This window comes from Prionailurus bengalensis, chromosome F2 (genome assembly GCF_016509475.1).
Source record: "Prionailurus bengalensis isolate Pbe53 chromosome F2, Fcat_Pben_1.1_paternal_pri, whole genome shotgun sequence".
NCBI classification, from domain to species: Eukaryota; Metazoa; Chordata; class Mammalia; order Carnivora; family Felidae; genus Prionailurus; species Prionailurus bengalensis.
In genome coordinates this window covers 57,960,699-57,979,368 of record NC_057353.1, presented here as the reverse complement: position 1 = coordinate 57,979,368, position 18,670 = coordinate 57,960,699, and the positions used below count along the sequence as shown (strand labels likewise).

Here is an 18,670-nt window from a genome sequence, read left to right as displayed (position 1 = left end):
TGAGTTCATTACCTGAGCCTAGATCAAGAGTCAGATGCCCAATTGACTGAACCAGCCAGGTGCCCCTGTGATGTGTTTTTATTTAACATTTAATTTCACACTTTCAATAGCTTGCAAACATGCCACCGGCAAAAATTATATTCTCTCTTAAATTGTTTCTTTATTTTGTATGTACCTACATTAAAAAAATAAAAACAAAGCTCAGCCCTACCATAAACCTGTCCAAAGTGATTAAAGATTTTGTATGACAAACCTTAAGAATGGTGTTGCTTTTGTTTTATTCATCACCTAATCAATGAAAAGAAAATCTTGGTCTTATCCTGAGATCTACTAGCACTGTAGATTTTTGACTTGCTTTCATTGCTATTTCAACTAATGGTTATAACATTGTCAAGACAGGGTTTATATTTATGTATGGGCTGAAAATGTTTTCATGGACTTCTCATTTTATTTAATCTCTACTAGTGCAGTATGCACTTGGTGTCACAATATTTGGACTGCTATATTTATCCAAAAATGTTAACGGAATTGCTTTAATTGCACTTCCCTTAATGACTTATAACTGAACATCTTGTTCTTATTTTCACAGCTGAAGACGCATGTGGAGGAACAATGAGAGGATCCAGTGGCATCATTTCAAGCCCTAGTTTTCCTAACGAGTATCATAACAATGCTGATTGCACTTGGACCATTGTAGCAGAGCCTGGAGACACAATTTCACTCATATTTACGGATTTCCAAATGGAAGAAAAGTATGATTACTTAGAAATAGAAGGTTCTGAGCCACCTACCATATGGTAAGTAGTTTCTGTTCTAACCTAACATTGATGCCATCGCCTGAGGCAAAGAACAGCTGTGTATGGGTCTTTAAAGGTTTTGTTTTTTAAAAAGAACTTATAGTTACAGAAAAATTATTAAGGGGCAACTGTCAGAGCTGAGGGATACTTTTGAATATAACGGTACTAATATATTAAATAAATTGGAATTCTGAAAGATGGAGCTCTCCATTACTATCAGTTCATTAATTCATTCAATGGGTTGTAATATTCATTATCAATTAAAAGTAATGTGACTTGGGCACCTGGGTGGCTCAGTCGGTTAAGCGTCCGACTTCGGCTCAGGTCATGATCTCACAGTCCATGGGTTCGAGCCCCGTGTAGGGCTCTGTGCTGACAGTTCAGAGCCTGGAGCCTGCTTTGGATTCTGTGTCTCCCTCTCTCTCTGCCCCTCCCCTGCTCATCCTCTGTCTCTCTCTGTCTCAAAAATAAATAAAAAACATTTAAAAAATTAAAAGTAATGTGACTTTATCACAACATGCATAAGGAAAGAAAAGTTGTTCCTAATGTGAACTTAAGTTATGTTCTTACCATGCCAGTCCATAGTTGGTGATTCCTTTCCAGTTAACTGTATAGTCTTGGAAATAATTTGCCTTTGTTTCTGTAGATAGATATTTTTCTTAATCTGTCATCTGAAGGCAAAAAATTAATTATATCTGGGTTAGTATGGTCTCTTTTTTTTTATAGACTTCAAGCCATGGTCTCATGAAAACTGTAGAGTTTTCAGAACATGATTTTAAAATGTAATATTTTTAGAAGAAAGTGTTTCATTATACAGTTAAAAAATGATACACTGATATGAGCGAAGTATAAAGTAGATTATGAATCAGTAATTAAGTGAGGAATGATACAATTGGTATAGTGAGGTAATAGGTAAACATGAGACCTGGAAGGGCCTTTTATACCAAGTAAAGGATTTGATAAGAACGAACGAAGGGAATTTATTGAAGTGTTTTGTCAAAAACAATTATATGAAGAGGTTTGAAATTTCAAATGATTTTTCTTACTAAGTGCAAAGATTAATTTGAAGTGGGTCTCCGTTAGCTGGAAGCTCATTTAAGAGGTGATTGCTGTAATCCAAGAAAAAAAGCATGGTAGCCTGCATTAGAATGGTATTGATGGAAATAAAGAAGTGGAATAAGTTAAGGGATATCTAAGGAGGCATAATAAAGAGGACTCTGGTGGATTGAAGAGTGGTAAAGAAGGTGATGTTTAAAGAAAACATCATTTTCTGACTTGCACAAATTGGTAGAGAAGGTCGCGATATTCAGTGATTTGAAATTGTTGAAGGAAGGTCAAATTTGGAGTGGGAAGGGTATGAATATTAAGAATTGTTATATATACAACATATGTAAATATAAATTATTATATAAGTATAAATTGCCATCTAACAGACAACTGTGTCTGACGGTATGATTCAGGTGTTCTGCATAGAAGCGTAAATGATATGTAGTTGATCTCTAAGGTAATTGAACCAATCAACATCAATAACATGGGATAGCTGGAGATAGGTCGGAATGAGATGAGAAGGAACCAGGACTGAGTCTGAGCACCAACAGCATGAAAGACCCAAGTTTAGGGGGATTATCCAGCAAATACACTGTGGAAGTGCATTTAGAGGGGCAGGAAGACATCTGGGAATGAGGTATCACACAGGCAAGAAGAGGGAAAAATGTGAAGAAAGAGGAAACAATATTGATGCTGAAAGGACACTAAGTAAATGTTTAAAAGTAAAACAAGTGCATTTATAGCCATCTGGGCTTTGGCAAAAGTCCACCTGTCTGTCATCTTACACATTCCTTTGAAGATAAGACAAAAGTAACACACTAGCTATACCTACTTTGCTTTGTATTTGCTTGTGTTTTCCTCTACCCTCAGGCTGTGAACTCTCAGGGTAATATAACTTTAACTCTTCCCAGGATAATTTCATGCCCAGGTCATTGAAACTCAGCAGAATCCTGGTTGAAAATTAGAGAATTCAAAAACACTTGTTTTAGAAATGACTACTTCTAGCATAATACATATTGGAGTCATATTCAGGTGGATGAAAATGCTATGAATTTTCCAATAATGATACCATCTTTTGGTATGCAAGTGATCCCATGAAAAATCTAAGGTTTTAAACTCAATATGCATTTTATTACTAGATATAATGAAGGAAATTAGGAAATAATGTTTTGTAGTACCTGTTTCTTAGTTACCACTAAGCTGCAGAACAAATGCATTTACTGTGGGGATCATAATATCCCCATTTATGTTCATGTAGTCACTCTCTTTACAGATCGTGTGTTCTTAGTAATGGTTTGTATGCTTCTGTATGAACATTTATTTGTATGTTTCTGAGTTTCTAGAACAATGTAGCTTGTCCAATAATAGTATCAGATGCACAAATTGCTCTTCTCTGAATTTTCTAATTAAATGACACTGGGCTACTTAATTCCTTCTTCCTCAGGAAGGAAAAATAACTTAGAAATTTAATGTTTTACTATCTTTTAAAATTAGTGTTACAGTAAATGTTTAGGTGGACTTGTTAAAATCCTGATTACATATATAATATGACTCCACAAGGTCATTTAGCAATTCGCGAGAAAATGATACAAATGCCCAAACTGTATTGTATTTCTATAGATGCCAGCTTAAAGATGCATATTGTCAGTAAATTATTATTGTGTATAGCCACTTCAGCATCATAAAACAGTTTTCCTTTTAATTATAGTAGTTATGGAATTGATGTGTAAAATGATCTGTGAATAATTAAAATAAAATTTTAAATCTAATCTTAGCCCTCTCCCTTAAATCCTTTCATTTTCTCATATATTTTTAAGATATGGTCATCAAAATGAAAAATTATATTTCAGGTGGTATTACATTGGTTCTTCTAATGCATTGTTCATATAATATTTTTAATTCATAGTAGAATTCAAAAGAGAAATGTAAAGTAATGCTGAAAGGGAGATATTCACATTCTTTTCGTTAAAATTACAAATGGTTCCTTTGACTTCAGGTCCCTCATTGAGGGACTGGGGACTTGCCATTGGCTACTGTTCATTAAATTTTTTCCTGAAATGTAGGCAGTGAGGCATCTGTGTTTGACTTTGGCAACATAGACTAAGCTAACCCAATAATGGTGTTGCACAGAGAGTACTTTCAATTAGCCAATGCCTCTCTTACAAGGTGTATATGCTAAATCTGTAAGTTTTGATTTGTTAAACAACACTCAACATCACCGCTGCTTGATCCGACAGGAATGCAGAGGATCCAGTTAATTAATACTGGATGATAAAAATTTTGTGAGGCTCGACCAATGTCAACTGATTCCCTTGCAGCAAAATGAAAAATCACATAGCACAAAGAAACTTCAATTCTAGTTTCAGCTTTGTCTGATTGTTGGTAGATAGGTAAGATAACTGGATAAGTTATGTCACCTTCTTAGAACTCAGGTTTCTCATCTGCAACACCCAAGCCTTTTCTTAACTCTAATATTATTTGGCATTATGCTTAGGTACTAAAACAGGGGCCAGGAGGTTGGAAGTAACTATATATTGCCTTATTTACAAAGCCTCGGCTGTAGAGTTGGATTAGGTACTCTTTGAAATTGTTTCCAAACTTAATCTCTTTAGGTTCTTACTAGATTCCCATTCATTCAGTGTTCATTCAGCAATGACTTATGGGGTATTCACTGCATGGCAGGCATTGTTTTTGGTACCCAGCAATCAAAATAGTGGAGAGGCTTGCTCCTGCAGAATTTATAAAATTTATTTATAAAAACAGTAAGCAGTAACCACTATAAATAAGTTAATGGCATACTCTGTCTACAGAGTGATAAGAAAGAAAGGGTGAAGTAGGATAAGAGAGGTCAGGAGAGCAACTGTGGGATGATGGAAGTGTAGGTAACCTAAGTGAGAAGTTGATATTTGAGCAAAGTCTTAAAGGCAGTAAGGAAGTTAGACAAGCAAAATCTCAACAATAGACATTCCAGGCAGAAATACATTTAGAGCAAAACACATAATTTAGAGTGGGGCTCATTGTGTTTAAAGGAACACCTAGTAGGTCATTGTGGTTACAGAAGAACTGCCATGGGTGAAAGTGGTAGAAAAGAAAGACAATGGAGCCCAGCTTTTGGTCTAAGTGAAATGTGGAGTATTAAAGGGTTTTGAGCACCTTAGTGGTCAGACTTATGTTTTAAAGGATCACTCTGGCTGCCATATGAGGAACAAACACTAGGAAGGAAAGGTAGAAAAATAGACATTATTTGCAGTAAGCTAGGTAAGATATTGTAATTGTTAGAATTATAAAATAGCAGTGGAGGTGATGAGAATGGCTAGATTTTCTAGATAAAGTGAAGGGAATTTCCTAGCTGATGAGATGTGAAATTCAACAAAAAGGAGGAGCAGGGGTGCCTGGGTGCCTCAGTCGGTTGAGCGTCTGACTTCAGTTCAGATCATGATCTCACAGCTTGTGAGTTCAAGCCCTACTTCGGGCTCTGTGCTGACAGCTTGGAGCCTGGAGCTTGCTTCGGATTCTGTGTCTCCCTCTCTCTCTGCCCCTAACCCACTCACATCCTGTCTCCATCTCTCTCAAAAAGAAATAAACATTTAAAAAATTTAACCGAAAGATGTTTCCGATTCTGTGTCTCCCTCTCTCTCTACCCCTCCCCCGTTCATGCTCTGTCTCTCTCTGTCCCAAAAATAAATAAACATTGAAAAAAAAATTAAAAAAAAAAAAAGCGTCCGACTTCAGCCAGGTCACGATCTCGCGGTCCGTGAGTTCGAGCCCCGCGTCAGGCTCTGGGCTGATGGCTCGGAGCCTGGAGCCTGTTTCCGATTCTGTGTCTCCCTCTCTCTCTACCCCTCCCCTGCTCATGCTCTGTCTCTCTCTGTCCCAAAAATAAATAAACATTGAAAAAAAATTAAAAAAAAATTTAACCGAAAGAAAGAATGAATGAAAGAAAGAAAGAATGAAAGAAAGAAAGAAAAAGGAGCAACAATAGCTTTAAGAAGTGAGGACAGCTCTAAGGTTTTTGAAGGCCTAACAGGATGCAATATCCACTGATATTGAGAAGGTTTTTTTTTCTTTTTTGTAAAACCTTTTTTTTTTTTGTTTTGAGAGATGACAGGGAGCTGAATTCTGGACATGTTAAGTTTGAGATGGCTAATACACGTTCTGGTGAAGATTTCAAGGGAGGCAGTTGGATACACAAGTCTTAGTTCAGAATTAAAGGTATGGGATACAGATCTAAATTTGGAAGTTTAGAGTTAGAAGTGATTGTTAAACTAAACTAAGAAGAGAAAAGGTTAACAACTGAGCTCTGGGACACTCCAAAATTCAGGAAAACTAGGAAGAACAAGTAAAAGAGTTTGAAAAGGATTATCGATGAGCTAGGAGGAAAACCAAGAGCATATGGTTTCTTAGAAACCAAATGAAGAAAATACATCAAGGAGAAGGAACTGATCAACTGTGTCAAATTTGATGATCAGCTAATAAGATGAGCTCCAGAACTGTTCATTAGATTTCATAACATGGAGATAATTGATTACTGTGATGTAAGGAGTTTTGTGGGTGAATGTCTTTATCAGAGAAGAGAAATTGCAGATAATTAGTACAAATAAGCCTTTCAGCAAGTTTTGCAAAAAAAAGGTGAACAAAGAAATAAGGCTAAAAGAGAAAGTAGAGTCAAAATAATTTTTAGATTTAGATTTAGTTTTGGTTTTTGGTTTGTTTATTAATTGGGAGAGATAAAACCATATGTTCATGCTAATGGGAATGACCTACTAGAGTGCAAAAAATTGGTGATGGAGAGTGGGGAGACTTGTTAAAGCGAAAAGTGAAGGTAATGAAAGTAATACTCCCTTTTAAAAAAATCTGTTTGTGGGGTTCCTGGGTGGCTCAATGAGTTAAGCGTCCCAACTCGTGGTTTCAGCTCAGGTCATGATTTCACAGTTCATGAGTTCAAGCCCTGCATTGGGCCATCAGCGCAGAGCCTCCTTAGGATTCTCTCTCTCTCTCTCTCTCTCTCTCTCTCTCTCTCTCTGCCCCTCCTGCTCACTCTCTCTCTCAAAAAACTCTTGTTTGTGAAAGGAAGGAAGGTGGGAAAAATCAGTCACTAGAGAGTGAGGAAGATCAAGAAAATGAAGATTCATAGGTCAGGCTGGGGACTACTCCATGACAGACTACTCCATGACAGTTTATCTCATAAGGATAAACTCCTTATGAGAGGAGTTTATCAATTTGGAAGATCCACATACAGAAATAAAAGAGTAAAGTGTTGTTATCAAAGACTGGATCCAAGAGGAATGAGTGGTTAAATATCTCAGATTTATCTCAGATTTAATAATTATAATTTTTTTAGATTACAGAACATACATAATACTAGAAAGGTCAGAAAGACAATTGTATATTGGAACCAGAGGAGAAATGAGTTTGCTTTGTAAGGTGTCACATTGAGGGTTAAGCTGGATTTCCACAGAACATGTCTGTGTCTACCCCGGAAGTTGGAAATGTGTAACTCAATTATGATATTATAACAATATATTATAACATATATAACTTAATATTATATATAATTTAATACTATATTACATGTAACTATATTACATGTAACATATATTAGAAGCCATAAAAATTGAAGTATTTGTTAAAGTCAAGGGAATGACTACAGTTATCAAAATCAGAATATGAGTTAAAACATATTCAGAGCATATGGCATAGGAACACCTCTTTAAATTAATTTCATTGAACTTAAGGATGCAATAAGGCATACGGTATATTTTTAAGTCATTTATACACATTTGTTGATATTTATTAGGTAGTTAAAATAATGCTAAACATTTAAATTTGAACTGGTAAGATTAGTCATAATTTCAGTTGTCTGGTGACTCCCATCCAAAGATGTTTCCTTCCTTTGTGCACTAGAGCACTTCCTTGCCTACTAAAGGGTGTCATGCCCATGATTTTATTAACTCTTTTCTACACCATCAGTTTTTTCTCTGTGATCAGTTTTCAACGAGCTGTAATGTGGTTTGTCCCACCATTTCTTTAGAACTATCTTTTCCAAAATGACCAATGATATCATAGTTCCTACTCTGGCACTTACCTCACTTGATTTATCTGCAACATTTGACTTTGCTGGTCATCTCTTCTTTTCTAGAACAGCCATCTCCCTTGTTATTGTGAAGTCATTTCTTCTACCTTTTGTTGTTACTCACTGTGTCTTTTCAGACCCTTTTGGGGGTGGGGGATTTTCTTTCTTTATCCACTCTACACATGCTGGCCTCTGCCCAGCCTTGGTCTGTTTTTCATTTTTCATTTCTATTCCCTTTACTGTGGAATTTGCATGAATTGTCATGATTTCAATGGTCTTTTCCGACGTGTATAATTGTTGTCTTACTTTGTTTCTATTTGTATCCATACCTTTACTAAAACAACAGAATCTTAAGGAGAGCTCATATCTAAACTTATACATAATGCCTAAACTGCCCATTTCACACCTTAGGTATTTCGTATATTTGTGAAATGAATACATAATTTTTGTCCTTTATAAAAAAAAGCAGATCACTTGACCATCTGTTTTCACCTGTTTTCCAAAGTGATTATACTTGATTTGATCGCAGCCATATGTATTAGTTTGGATTAGGTTCAGGTATAAAAAAGAAAAAGTGAAAAACAAACACCAACAGGCTTGAATGAGATACAATTGTTTTTAAATGTAAAATTCTGGAGGTAAATATACAAGACATTTATGAATACCCCTGGCACCAAACACTTGGGATGCTTTCATATTACCCTTCTATTTGTAGGTGATCTTCATTCCAAAGATCATTTCATGTCTAAATTGAGTCCAGAAAGTAGGAAGGAAAGGTCAAAGAAAGGACCTAACGGTACTCTTCAACTTCTCTGAAGGTTCTGGTTGCTGCCCTACATTGTTCTATTGCATTTTATACTTCTGCTTATATTCATTGGCTAAAATTTTGTTACATAGACACTTGGCAGTAAGAGACCCAAAAAAATATAATTCTTATTCTAGGTGGTCTTTGCCCAGCTAAAATCCTATTATTATGAAAGAAAGGGAAAAACATTAGAAGAAAAGTAGAAAAGTGTTGCACTGTTTTTACTTTTACAGTCCCTCCAGAGAAAACCTGAATCTATTGGTATTTTACGTAAAAGTATGTGCATGCCTATACTGATATGTATTGATACAGATACATAAATGAATATGTATATGTGTTATATACCGATATAGATACAGGTATATAAATATATATAGAAATATATATATATATACCTGTATATACATACATATGTGTATATGTTTCACTTATATGTAGTATATATGTATGTATTTTATGTGTGCTAACACTTCCACATTTAGTAGTATTTTTCAAGTGGTGTTTTTGTAGTATCTATATCAGAGTTGTCTGTGGTGTTTGTTAAAGTACAGATTTTCCAGCTCCCACACAAATCTGTTGATTTACGTTCTGTAGGCATGGAATCAGGAAATCTGCAAACTAGGTGATTCCAATGCATTGCTATAGAAATTAAAGCAATACATTTAATCAATACTGAAACTATGTTATGTAACTGTCCTGTGAGCATCCCACAGAGCTGATATATTTTGAACCACTAAAAATGTTGAAGGACAAATTAACATGATATATCAAGCTAATGAAGCTAACTATGTAATACATATACATATGTATTTGTTATAAACTTATGCAATGAATAGTACAAAGATTGTGCTAGTGGGTCAACAAAGTTTCTAACTAATCACGATAAATTAACCAGAGGAAACTGGCCATAATCTTGATTCTGCAAAAATAAATATCACAGACACTAATCCTATTAAACAGGTGTTCCTGTTTGCTCCCTTCTGACAATTATTAGTAGGCTAAAACATGCAATAAAGCTATAGTTCTGTATATTACTACTTTACCATAGGGGTGAAGTAACTTGATTAAATATCTATTATGATTTTATAATTTTGAACTACCTTCTTTTTATTGTGATAAGAACATTTACCATGAGATCTTCCCTTAAAATTTTAATAGTAAAATACTGCATTGTTAACTATAGGCACAATGTTGTATAGAAGATCTCTAGAACTTATCCATCTTGCATAACTTAAACTTTATATTTGCTGCATAGCAACTCCCCCATTCTCCCTCCCCCATCCCCTGGCAAATGCCATTCAACGATCTGCTTCTGTGAATTTGACTGTTTTAGATAGTTCATATAAGTGAAATCATGCAGAATTTGTCCTTCTGTCACTGGTTTATTTCACTTGGCAGAATGTCCTCAAGGTTCATCCATGTTGTCCAATATACCAGGATTTCCTTCTTTTCTAAGGCTGAATAATATCCTTTGGTTTTACCACATGTTCCTTATCCATTGTTCCATCAAGGTAAATTAGGTAAATGCTTCTCTTTAGGTAAATTAAATAGGATGCTCATAAAATGATAAGATGTTACAGCCAGGAGGGATTTTAAGGATTCAACTGCCCTGTTTTCCCCTTTGAGGGAGATGAATCCTGAGACTTAATGTATGTATGTTGAAAATTCATTCAAAATGACAATTGAGATACTCAAATACTTGCCCCAGTGTACTTTTTAATGAAATTACCTCTTGTTATTGTGCATACAACCAGGACTTTCTTAAAATATACTTACACATACATACACACATACTGTATATTAGTAAAACATTATAAAACCTGAGAGTTTGACATATAAATATTTTAGTACATATTAATGTTTTTAAATATAGTCTTAAGTTATTTTACACTGGGTTGATGCTTAAATATAATTTTGCTGTAAAGAGTTAAAAATTATACTAGATATCTGAGAATGCCTAGTATGTTTAATCTATCATTTTAGTACTTTTAAATATATTTTTTCTGCCTTAAGGGAGACTCATTTGGGATTGTAGCATGAAGAGGTAATGTATATAAGTCTTGGTCATCCATGGAAAAAAGAGTTACAATAGATGCTACAACAGAGTTATATGAATCAGGAATTAGCACAAATATGTTTACTAAGAGAAGTGTTTTCAAAGGTTTCTAACAAATCAGTTCCATTTAAAAGCAAACTGTCATTTTTATTTTTTTAAGATGCAAAACCTTTTGTTTTGAAGTAGCCATGTCTTGAACATATTAATAATTATATATATATATACACATATACATATACATATTTTATACATACATATTTTATACATATATATATTTTAAAATATATAATTGTAATTTGAACCTACTTGTTTGTGACAAATTTGAAGTTATCCTTCTAATTATTAGTGTGGAGAAGAAAAATCCTTTAGTGATGTTTTTATACCTTTAAGAACCAGACTTTAAATTCATGTTTACATCTTTATTAATTAATTTATTTATACAATAAATTGTATTTCCAAAGAGTCCCTCTATCCAAAGAAGTAAATGAGTGCCTATTCTGTTTTTAAATTGAAGAGTAAATTTAACTAAAATGTTGTAGTTATGGAGTGTGTTAATTAAAGATCTGTGTTAACTTCAAAGGGAAAAACATGTCTGATTACATGGTTCTTGTGTAATTTTTCATAAAGACTATAAAAGTGTACATATCTCTAAAGTTAAACCAGAACTCTAGTATATGAAATTTAGACTAATTTTATGATCTTATTTAACCCATAGAAATCAAACGCCATCTTGTTTGTCTCTGTTATCCATGAGGACGTCCCAGTATCCTTTGATCTCCTTACCTCTTCTCTAATAAACAGCTCCTATGAGTTTAACCAGAGATACTACAATTCCCAAACTCAATATTCTTCTTGCTTACTCTCATGTTTTTTTTTAATATCACCTTAAGTTCTAGTGCTTCCCATATTCACTTCCATTTAATTTATTAACCTGTAACTTAGGAGGCAATACCACTCCATTTTGTCAAGAGCAAGGTGTGAAGCAACAGATGTATCTGCATGTACCTTCATATGTGTGCTGACCAGAAATTGAGATACACTCTTTCTAGTGGTTTCTGTTTTTTCCTTGATGAAAGAGGCGAGGCCATCTGCTGAAAGTGAGAACAGGTGATAGGCTAGGATATTTGAAGAATGGGATCATTTAAAAATATCTTTTGTGGAGAATGGGAAAAAGAACAACAACAAAAAACCCAAGCAACTAGGGGAATCGAAGGATTGGTTGGCAGTGTTTTGGATCCAGTTGGAATTTTACAAGGTGAATTTGTAGTGGCAACAACTGGTGAGCTTTCATATTTCTAGAACACTACTTGGCAACTTAGATCCAAGTATAAAAAGAAAGGCAATGGCATTTCTGTTTCATGTGATGTCAGGATAATAGAGAAGGAAGTCTTGATAAAGCATAGCCTGCAGAGGGAAAGAAGTGACTTTGAATAGAGTTCGCCTCTTCTCAGTACACAGGTTTTTATGTCTAAGTTTTCATTCATTCATTCATTCATTCATTCACTTAAGTATAATTGAAATACAATGTTACATTAGTTTCAGGTGTACAACATAGAGAATTCAACAATTCAACAACTCCATACAAAACTAAATCAAAACTTCAATGAGATACTACTTTACAACCTGTCAGAATGGCCAGAATTAAAAAGATAAGAAATATCAAGTGTTGATGAGGATGTGGAGAAAAAAAGAGCCCTTGTGCCCTGTTGGTAGGAATGTAAATTGGTACAGCCACTGTAGAAAACGGTCTGGAATTCCTCAAAAAATTAAAAACAGAAATACCATATGATCCAATAATTCCACTACTAGGTATTTACCCCAAGAAATTATCCATAAGTTTTATCTCTGAGTTAGTATATGGCATTTATTCCTGAAAGCTTGCATAAAAAGAAACAAATGCTAATTGGGCATCTAAAAATCTGTGAAATGCAGTATGAGGTTTTAATGATTTATAGGATATCATATGCTGGTATATATGTTTCTTTTTTTTTTAATTTTTTTTCAACGTTTATTTATTTTTGGGACAGAGAGAGACAGAGCATGAACAGGGGAGGGGCAGAGAGAGAGGGAGGCACAGAATCAGAAACAGGCTCCAGGCTCTGAGCCATCAGCCCAGAGCCTGATGCGGGGCTCAAACTCACGGACCGCGAGATCGTGACCTGGCTGAAGTCGGACGCTTAACCGACTGCGCCACCCAGGTGCTTCGATGGTATATATGTTTCTAATACATATATTAGATTAAGTTTTTAAATAAACTTGAAATATGTCAAATTTCTTCATTTTGACAGGATATTTTTCTGAATTATTTCATTCTTGTTAAATAATATGAAAATACAATTATCGATTTAGTCAATTCTTTTGAAAGTTTCCTTCAGTAATTTTATTCACCCTCTAACATAATTTCCATAGAACTAGTCTGTGTCTAACTTGATTAATTTTCCTTATATAGCAAATGGTTTTATATCCTTCAAAAACTCTTAGTAGCAAATGTTTATCGCAAAAGTGCTTTGATGCCACAAAGTTCAAAATAATTAGCCATTCCATATGGAATTATTTACAACAAAACTTTATAAAGCATAAAAGTTAAATCTTAAAACCTATTTTTCAACAGACTTCTGGGCGAGCAGTAGAAGACTTTGGTTGTAAGTCACACTTCTCCGCAATACTCTCTCTGCTTCAGTGACTCTTCTTTTTTGCTCAGCATTCGTTTTCTGTTCAATAGAACTTTCCACATTAACCCACATGTTTTAAATATAGTCAACAGTCATAGTGATTAGGAAAGGCAGATCTTTTCTTTTTGTGTGTGTTTTGTTTCCTGGACTGAGCATGGAACATACAGAGAATGAATCTTGCAAAAGTATATGGATTTTACAATTCAAGAGAAAGCAGTTGAAAGACCAGTGGGAGAAGTTGCAAAGTCAGATTACAAACGATATAATAAAGGAAGGCATGGAGACTTCAGCCATATTTGTACTAAACTACGTAACACCAGACAATTTTAGTACCAGTCAACCTATCTTCTATTTGAAAATAATGGGTATTTTATTTTATTTTTATTTTTTTAAATTTATTTATTTTGAGAGAAAGAGAGAGGGAAAAGGGCAGAGAGAGAGGAAGAGCGAGAATCCCTAGCAGGTTCCCTGCTGTCGGCACAGAACCTGACACAGGACTCAATCCCACAAATTGTGAGATCATGACCTGAGCCGAAATCAAGAGTTGGATACTTAATGGATTGAGTCATCCAGGTTGCCCCTGCCAAGGTCTAAAGACTGAAGTTAGCTAGATGGGTGTTGTGATGGTGCATGGGTGTGGCTATAAAAGAGAAGTACAGAGAGACACCTAGACAACCCTGAAAATAATGGATATTTTAAAATTAATTTCCATTTATTACCTCTAATGAAACAAAATATGTTTTGGAGTTTTCCATCAATGTATTCAACAAGATAATTGTATATTTGCCTTGCTTTCTAGAAGATAACATGTTGGTATGGAATGTATTATTAATTTTATGACCTGGATTATATAATTTATATTTTCTGTCCACAATTCTTTTGAGGAAATGAAAGAGGAGCTTACTTCAGAATTTTGCTAGGGGAACAGTTGGCTTTATTTAGCTTGAAAGATTGGGGAAAAATCCCTTTTGGCAAGCAAGGATTGGCTGGGAAGGAGGAAAAAAAATATTACTAAATTGTTCCAGTAATATTCTGACCAAAAATAAAATAATGTAAGAGCAGAGGAAAGAGAAAGGCCATATTGAATGAAAATTATATAGTGAGATAGGAGAGTGGAGGTAGCTAAGCAGGACAATAGGACACCTAGAAATTTTTTCAGGGACTGATGATTCAGGGAGTTATTTGGGGATAGTCATACATAAAGTTCAATATTAAGATATATGCTCAGCTGGGTTGAAATTTAATTTCTCATCTCAGCCTTGTGGGGAAATCATGGGCATTTGAAATCAGCCTTGAAATATTGCCTCAGTGGTTGAAGAAAAATTTGCCTCCACCTGACATGTGATCCCAATATGTGTAAATATATGGGGTATCAAGGGATGTTACAAACCTGTCTGTGTTCTAACTAGCTTGTAAATTTTCAGAAAGAGAACAAAAATGTTTCTCCCTTTGAATCCTTGCCTTAAGGATTGCCTTAAGCACCTGTAATTGGGAAATGATTTCTACAACTTATTTTGTTTTATTCTTTTAAACAATGTTATCAATTATTTTTAATTTTTAAAAATTTGATTCCAGTATAGTTACCATATGGTGTTGTATTAGTCTCAGGTGTACAATATAGTGATTCAACAATTCTATACATTACTCAGTGCTCATCATGTTAAGTGCACTCTTAACTCCCATCACCTAGTTCATCACCCATGCCCTCCCCCACCTCTCCTCTGGTAATCATCAGTTTGTTCTCCTTAGTTAAGGGTTTATTTCTTGGATTGTCTTTGTCTCTCTATCTCTCTGTCTCTCTCCTCCTTTTGTTTATTTTGGTTCTTAAATTCCACATATGAGTGAAATTATATGGTTATTTGTTCTTTATCTGACTAATTTCCCTTAGCATTATACTCTATAGATCATCCATGCCGTTGCAAATGGCAAGATTTCATTTGTTTTTATGCCAAATAATATTATGTATATGCATATATGTTTATCCATTCATCTTCTTTATCCTTTCATCTATTTATGGACATTTGGGCTGTTTCAATGTATTGGCTATTGTAAATAATGCTGTAATAATCATAGGGGTACATATATCACTTTGAATTAGTGCTTTTATTATTATTATTATTATTATTATTATTATTATTTATTTTTTGACTAATACCCAGTAGTACCATTACTGGATTAAGTGGTAGTTATATTTTTAACTTTTTGAGGAACCTTCATGTTGTCTTCTACAGTGACTGTACCAGTTTGCATTCCCACCAGCAGTGCACAAGGATTCCTTTTTTTTCCCACATCCTTGTCAACAAGGATGGTGTGTTGTTGATTTTAGCCATTATGACAGGTGTGAGGTAATATCTCATTGTGGCTTTTGTTTTCATTTCCCTGATTATGAATGCTGTTGAACATTTTCTCCTGTGTCTGTTGGCCATCTGGATGTCTTCCTTGGAGAAATGTCTATTCACGGTCTCTGCCCATTTTTAAATTAGATTGTTTGCATTATTTTGGTGTTGAGTTATATGTTCTTTATGTATTTTGAATACTAACCCTTTATTGGATATTTTGTTTGCAAATATCTTCTCCCAGTCAGCAGGTTGTCTTTCATTTCTGTTGATTATTTCCTTTGCTGTGCAGAAGCTTCCTATTTTGATATAGTCCCGATGGTTTATTTTTGCTTTAGTTTCCTTTGCTTCAGAAGACATATCTAGAAATATGTTAGTATGGCCAATGTCATAGAAATTACTGACTGTTGCTCTCTTCTAGGATTTTTGTGGTTGCATGTCTCATTTCTAGTTTATTTTTGTGTATATTGACAGGAAGTGGTCCAGTTTAATTCTTGGGCATGTTGCTGTCCAGTTTTCTCAACACCATTTGTGAAAATATCCTTTCCTATTGCATATTCTTTCTTCCTTTGTGGAAGATTAATTGGCCATATAATCATGGGTTTACTTCTAGGTTTTCTACTCTGTTCTGTTGATCTATGTGTCTGTTTTTGTGCAAGTACCATACTGTTTTGATTACTACAGCTTTGTAATATAATTTGAAGTCTGGAATTGTAATGCCTCCAATTTTGTTTTCGTTTTCCAAGATTGCTTTGGCTATTTGGGGTCTTTTGTGGTTCCACACAAATTTTAGGATTGTTGGTTCTAGTTCTTTGAAAAATGCTGTTGGCATTTTGATAGGGATTTCATTAAATGTATAGATTTCTTTGGGTAGTGTAGACATTTTAACGCTATTTATTCTTCCCATCCAGGAACATGGAATGTCTTTCCATTTCTTTGTGTCACCTTCAATTTCTTTCATCAGAGTTTTATAGTTTTCAGAGTATAAGTCTTTTACCTCTTTAGGTAAGTTTATTCCTAGATATTTTATTATTTTGGTGCAATTATAAATGGGATTGTTTTCTTAATTTCACCTTCTGCTGCCTCATTATTAGTATATAGAAATTCAACAGATTTCTGTACATTGATTTTTTATCCTGAGACTTTACTGAATTCATTTATTAGCTCTAGTAGCTTTTTGGTGATATATTTAGGATATTCTATGTGTAGTATCATGCCATCTCCAAGAAGTTTTAATTCTTCCTTACTAATTTCCATGCCTGTTGTTACATTTTGTTTTCTGATTTCTGTGGCTAGGACTTCCAGTACTGTGTTGAATACAAGTGGTGAAGGTAGACATCCTTGTCTTGTTCCAGACCCTAGGGGAAAAGCTCTCAGTTTGTCCCCATTGAATATGATGTTTTCTGGGTGTTTTATATAAGGCTTTTATCATATTGAGTTATGGTTCCTCTAAACCTATTTTGTTGAGGGTTTTTATCATTATTGGACCTTGTACTTTGTCAGATGCCTTTTCTGCATCTTTTAAAATGGTCATATGGTTTTTATCCTTTTTCTTATTGATGAGATGTGAAATATTTTCAGTTAAATTAGAGTACATGAAAATTTTCAGAAGGACATTGATTCAGTTGGAAATTCAGTTATCAGAGAAAATTCAAGTCATACTACCAATTTGCTAAAGAAGTACACTAGAATGTCACTTAAGGAAAGACTAGACAATGTCATATTGAAAAAATAAACAACTAATTTTTTCAAGATCTTTTTCAGATGCTAGTATTCTTAATGGGCATATGTATTTAGTAAGCATGACTTCCTGAAGCCCCAGATAAATTATAAATATGAATGATATATACTCTTAGTGTAGTAAGTTAGAAATATACAAACATACACGCTTCCAATAATATGTTTTGGATTTTGTTTGCCTTTGTCAAAATGTCTATTTTTAATGGAATTTTTCTTTTTAAGGCTTCCTCCACAAATCCAATTTATCAGCCACTATAACCACTGGAAATGATAAGTTCCAAAACCTCATGAACTTCATGTTTTTAAAAACTACTCTTTATTTTGATAGGGATTGATTGAAGGAAATGACAGAATGGGGTGATTAGAAATCTTTTGAGTGCTGGTTAGCCATCAAGAATCTCTTTAGAATGGGAAAATGGATTTTTACAATCATAGCAAAACAATCTATCTTGTTAGAGCAGAGTATTATCAGCCAAAATGACATAAGATAGAATGCTAATTTAGATATTCACCACATTATCATCTTTATTCCCACCCTTGCTTCTCACGCTTTAGCATAATGGCATCCCATCAGTTTCATAAAATATGACATAATTAAGATCTTTGGATATACTATTTCATCTTCCTGAAATGTTCTACTTATCCCTCTCCCTTTTCATCTAACACCTATTCCCTCTACTAATCACACGTTAAAAACTACTTCTGTTATGTCTTCCCTGAGTATCTGAATATTTAAAGTAGGTAAAACCTTTGAGCTACAATTTTACATTATTGTCTATATCTTTCAACACTCACTAGAGTTTTAATTTAGTTGTTCAATGCCGATATTCTTTGTATATGTAAGCTCCATGAAGGCAGATAACATATTTGTTTAATTTAATAATCTTACGGATATGCACAGAGCATATGATATGTTCCATGTTTATTAAATGCATGAATAAATGAATGAATAATACTTGATTACTTTATCATAAAAGTTTTGTTACCATAATACCATATTCTTTCCCTGGTAGTAGATGTTTATGGCAAAGTCATATTCTAATTAGAAGTTTGTTTGGTGAGCACAGAATTAGAAGGGGAAAAGGCAGTTATTAGTGTTAACATCTCTAAGCTACAATAGCCAAACATGATTATTTCCAGAATG

General features: G+C 34.2%; 1 protein-coding gene across 1 annotated transcript in view; it reads left to right on the top strand.

The window, feature by feature from the left end:
• Positions 1–18,670, top strand: part of CSMD3 (CUB and Sushi multiple domains 3) — a 1,274,540-nt gene that overhangs the window by 384,721 nt on the left and 871,149 nt on the right. The window contains exon 5 of the mRNA XM_043601622.1: positions 590–797. Within this exon, the coding sequence (XP_043457557.1) occupies positions 590–797 (208 nt within the window). The remainder of the gene's footprint in view (positions 1–589; positions 798–18,670) is intronic.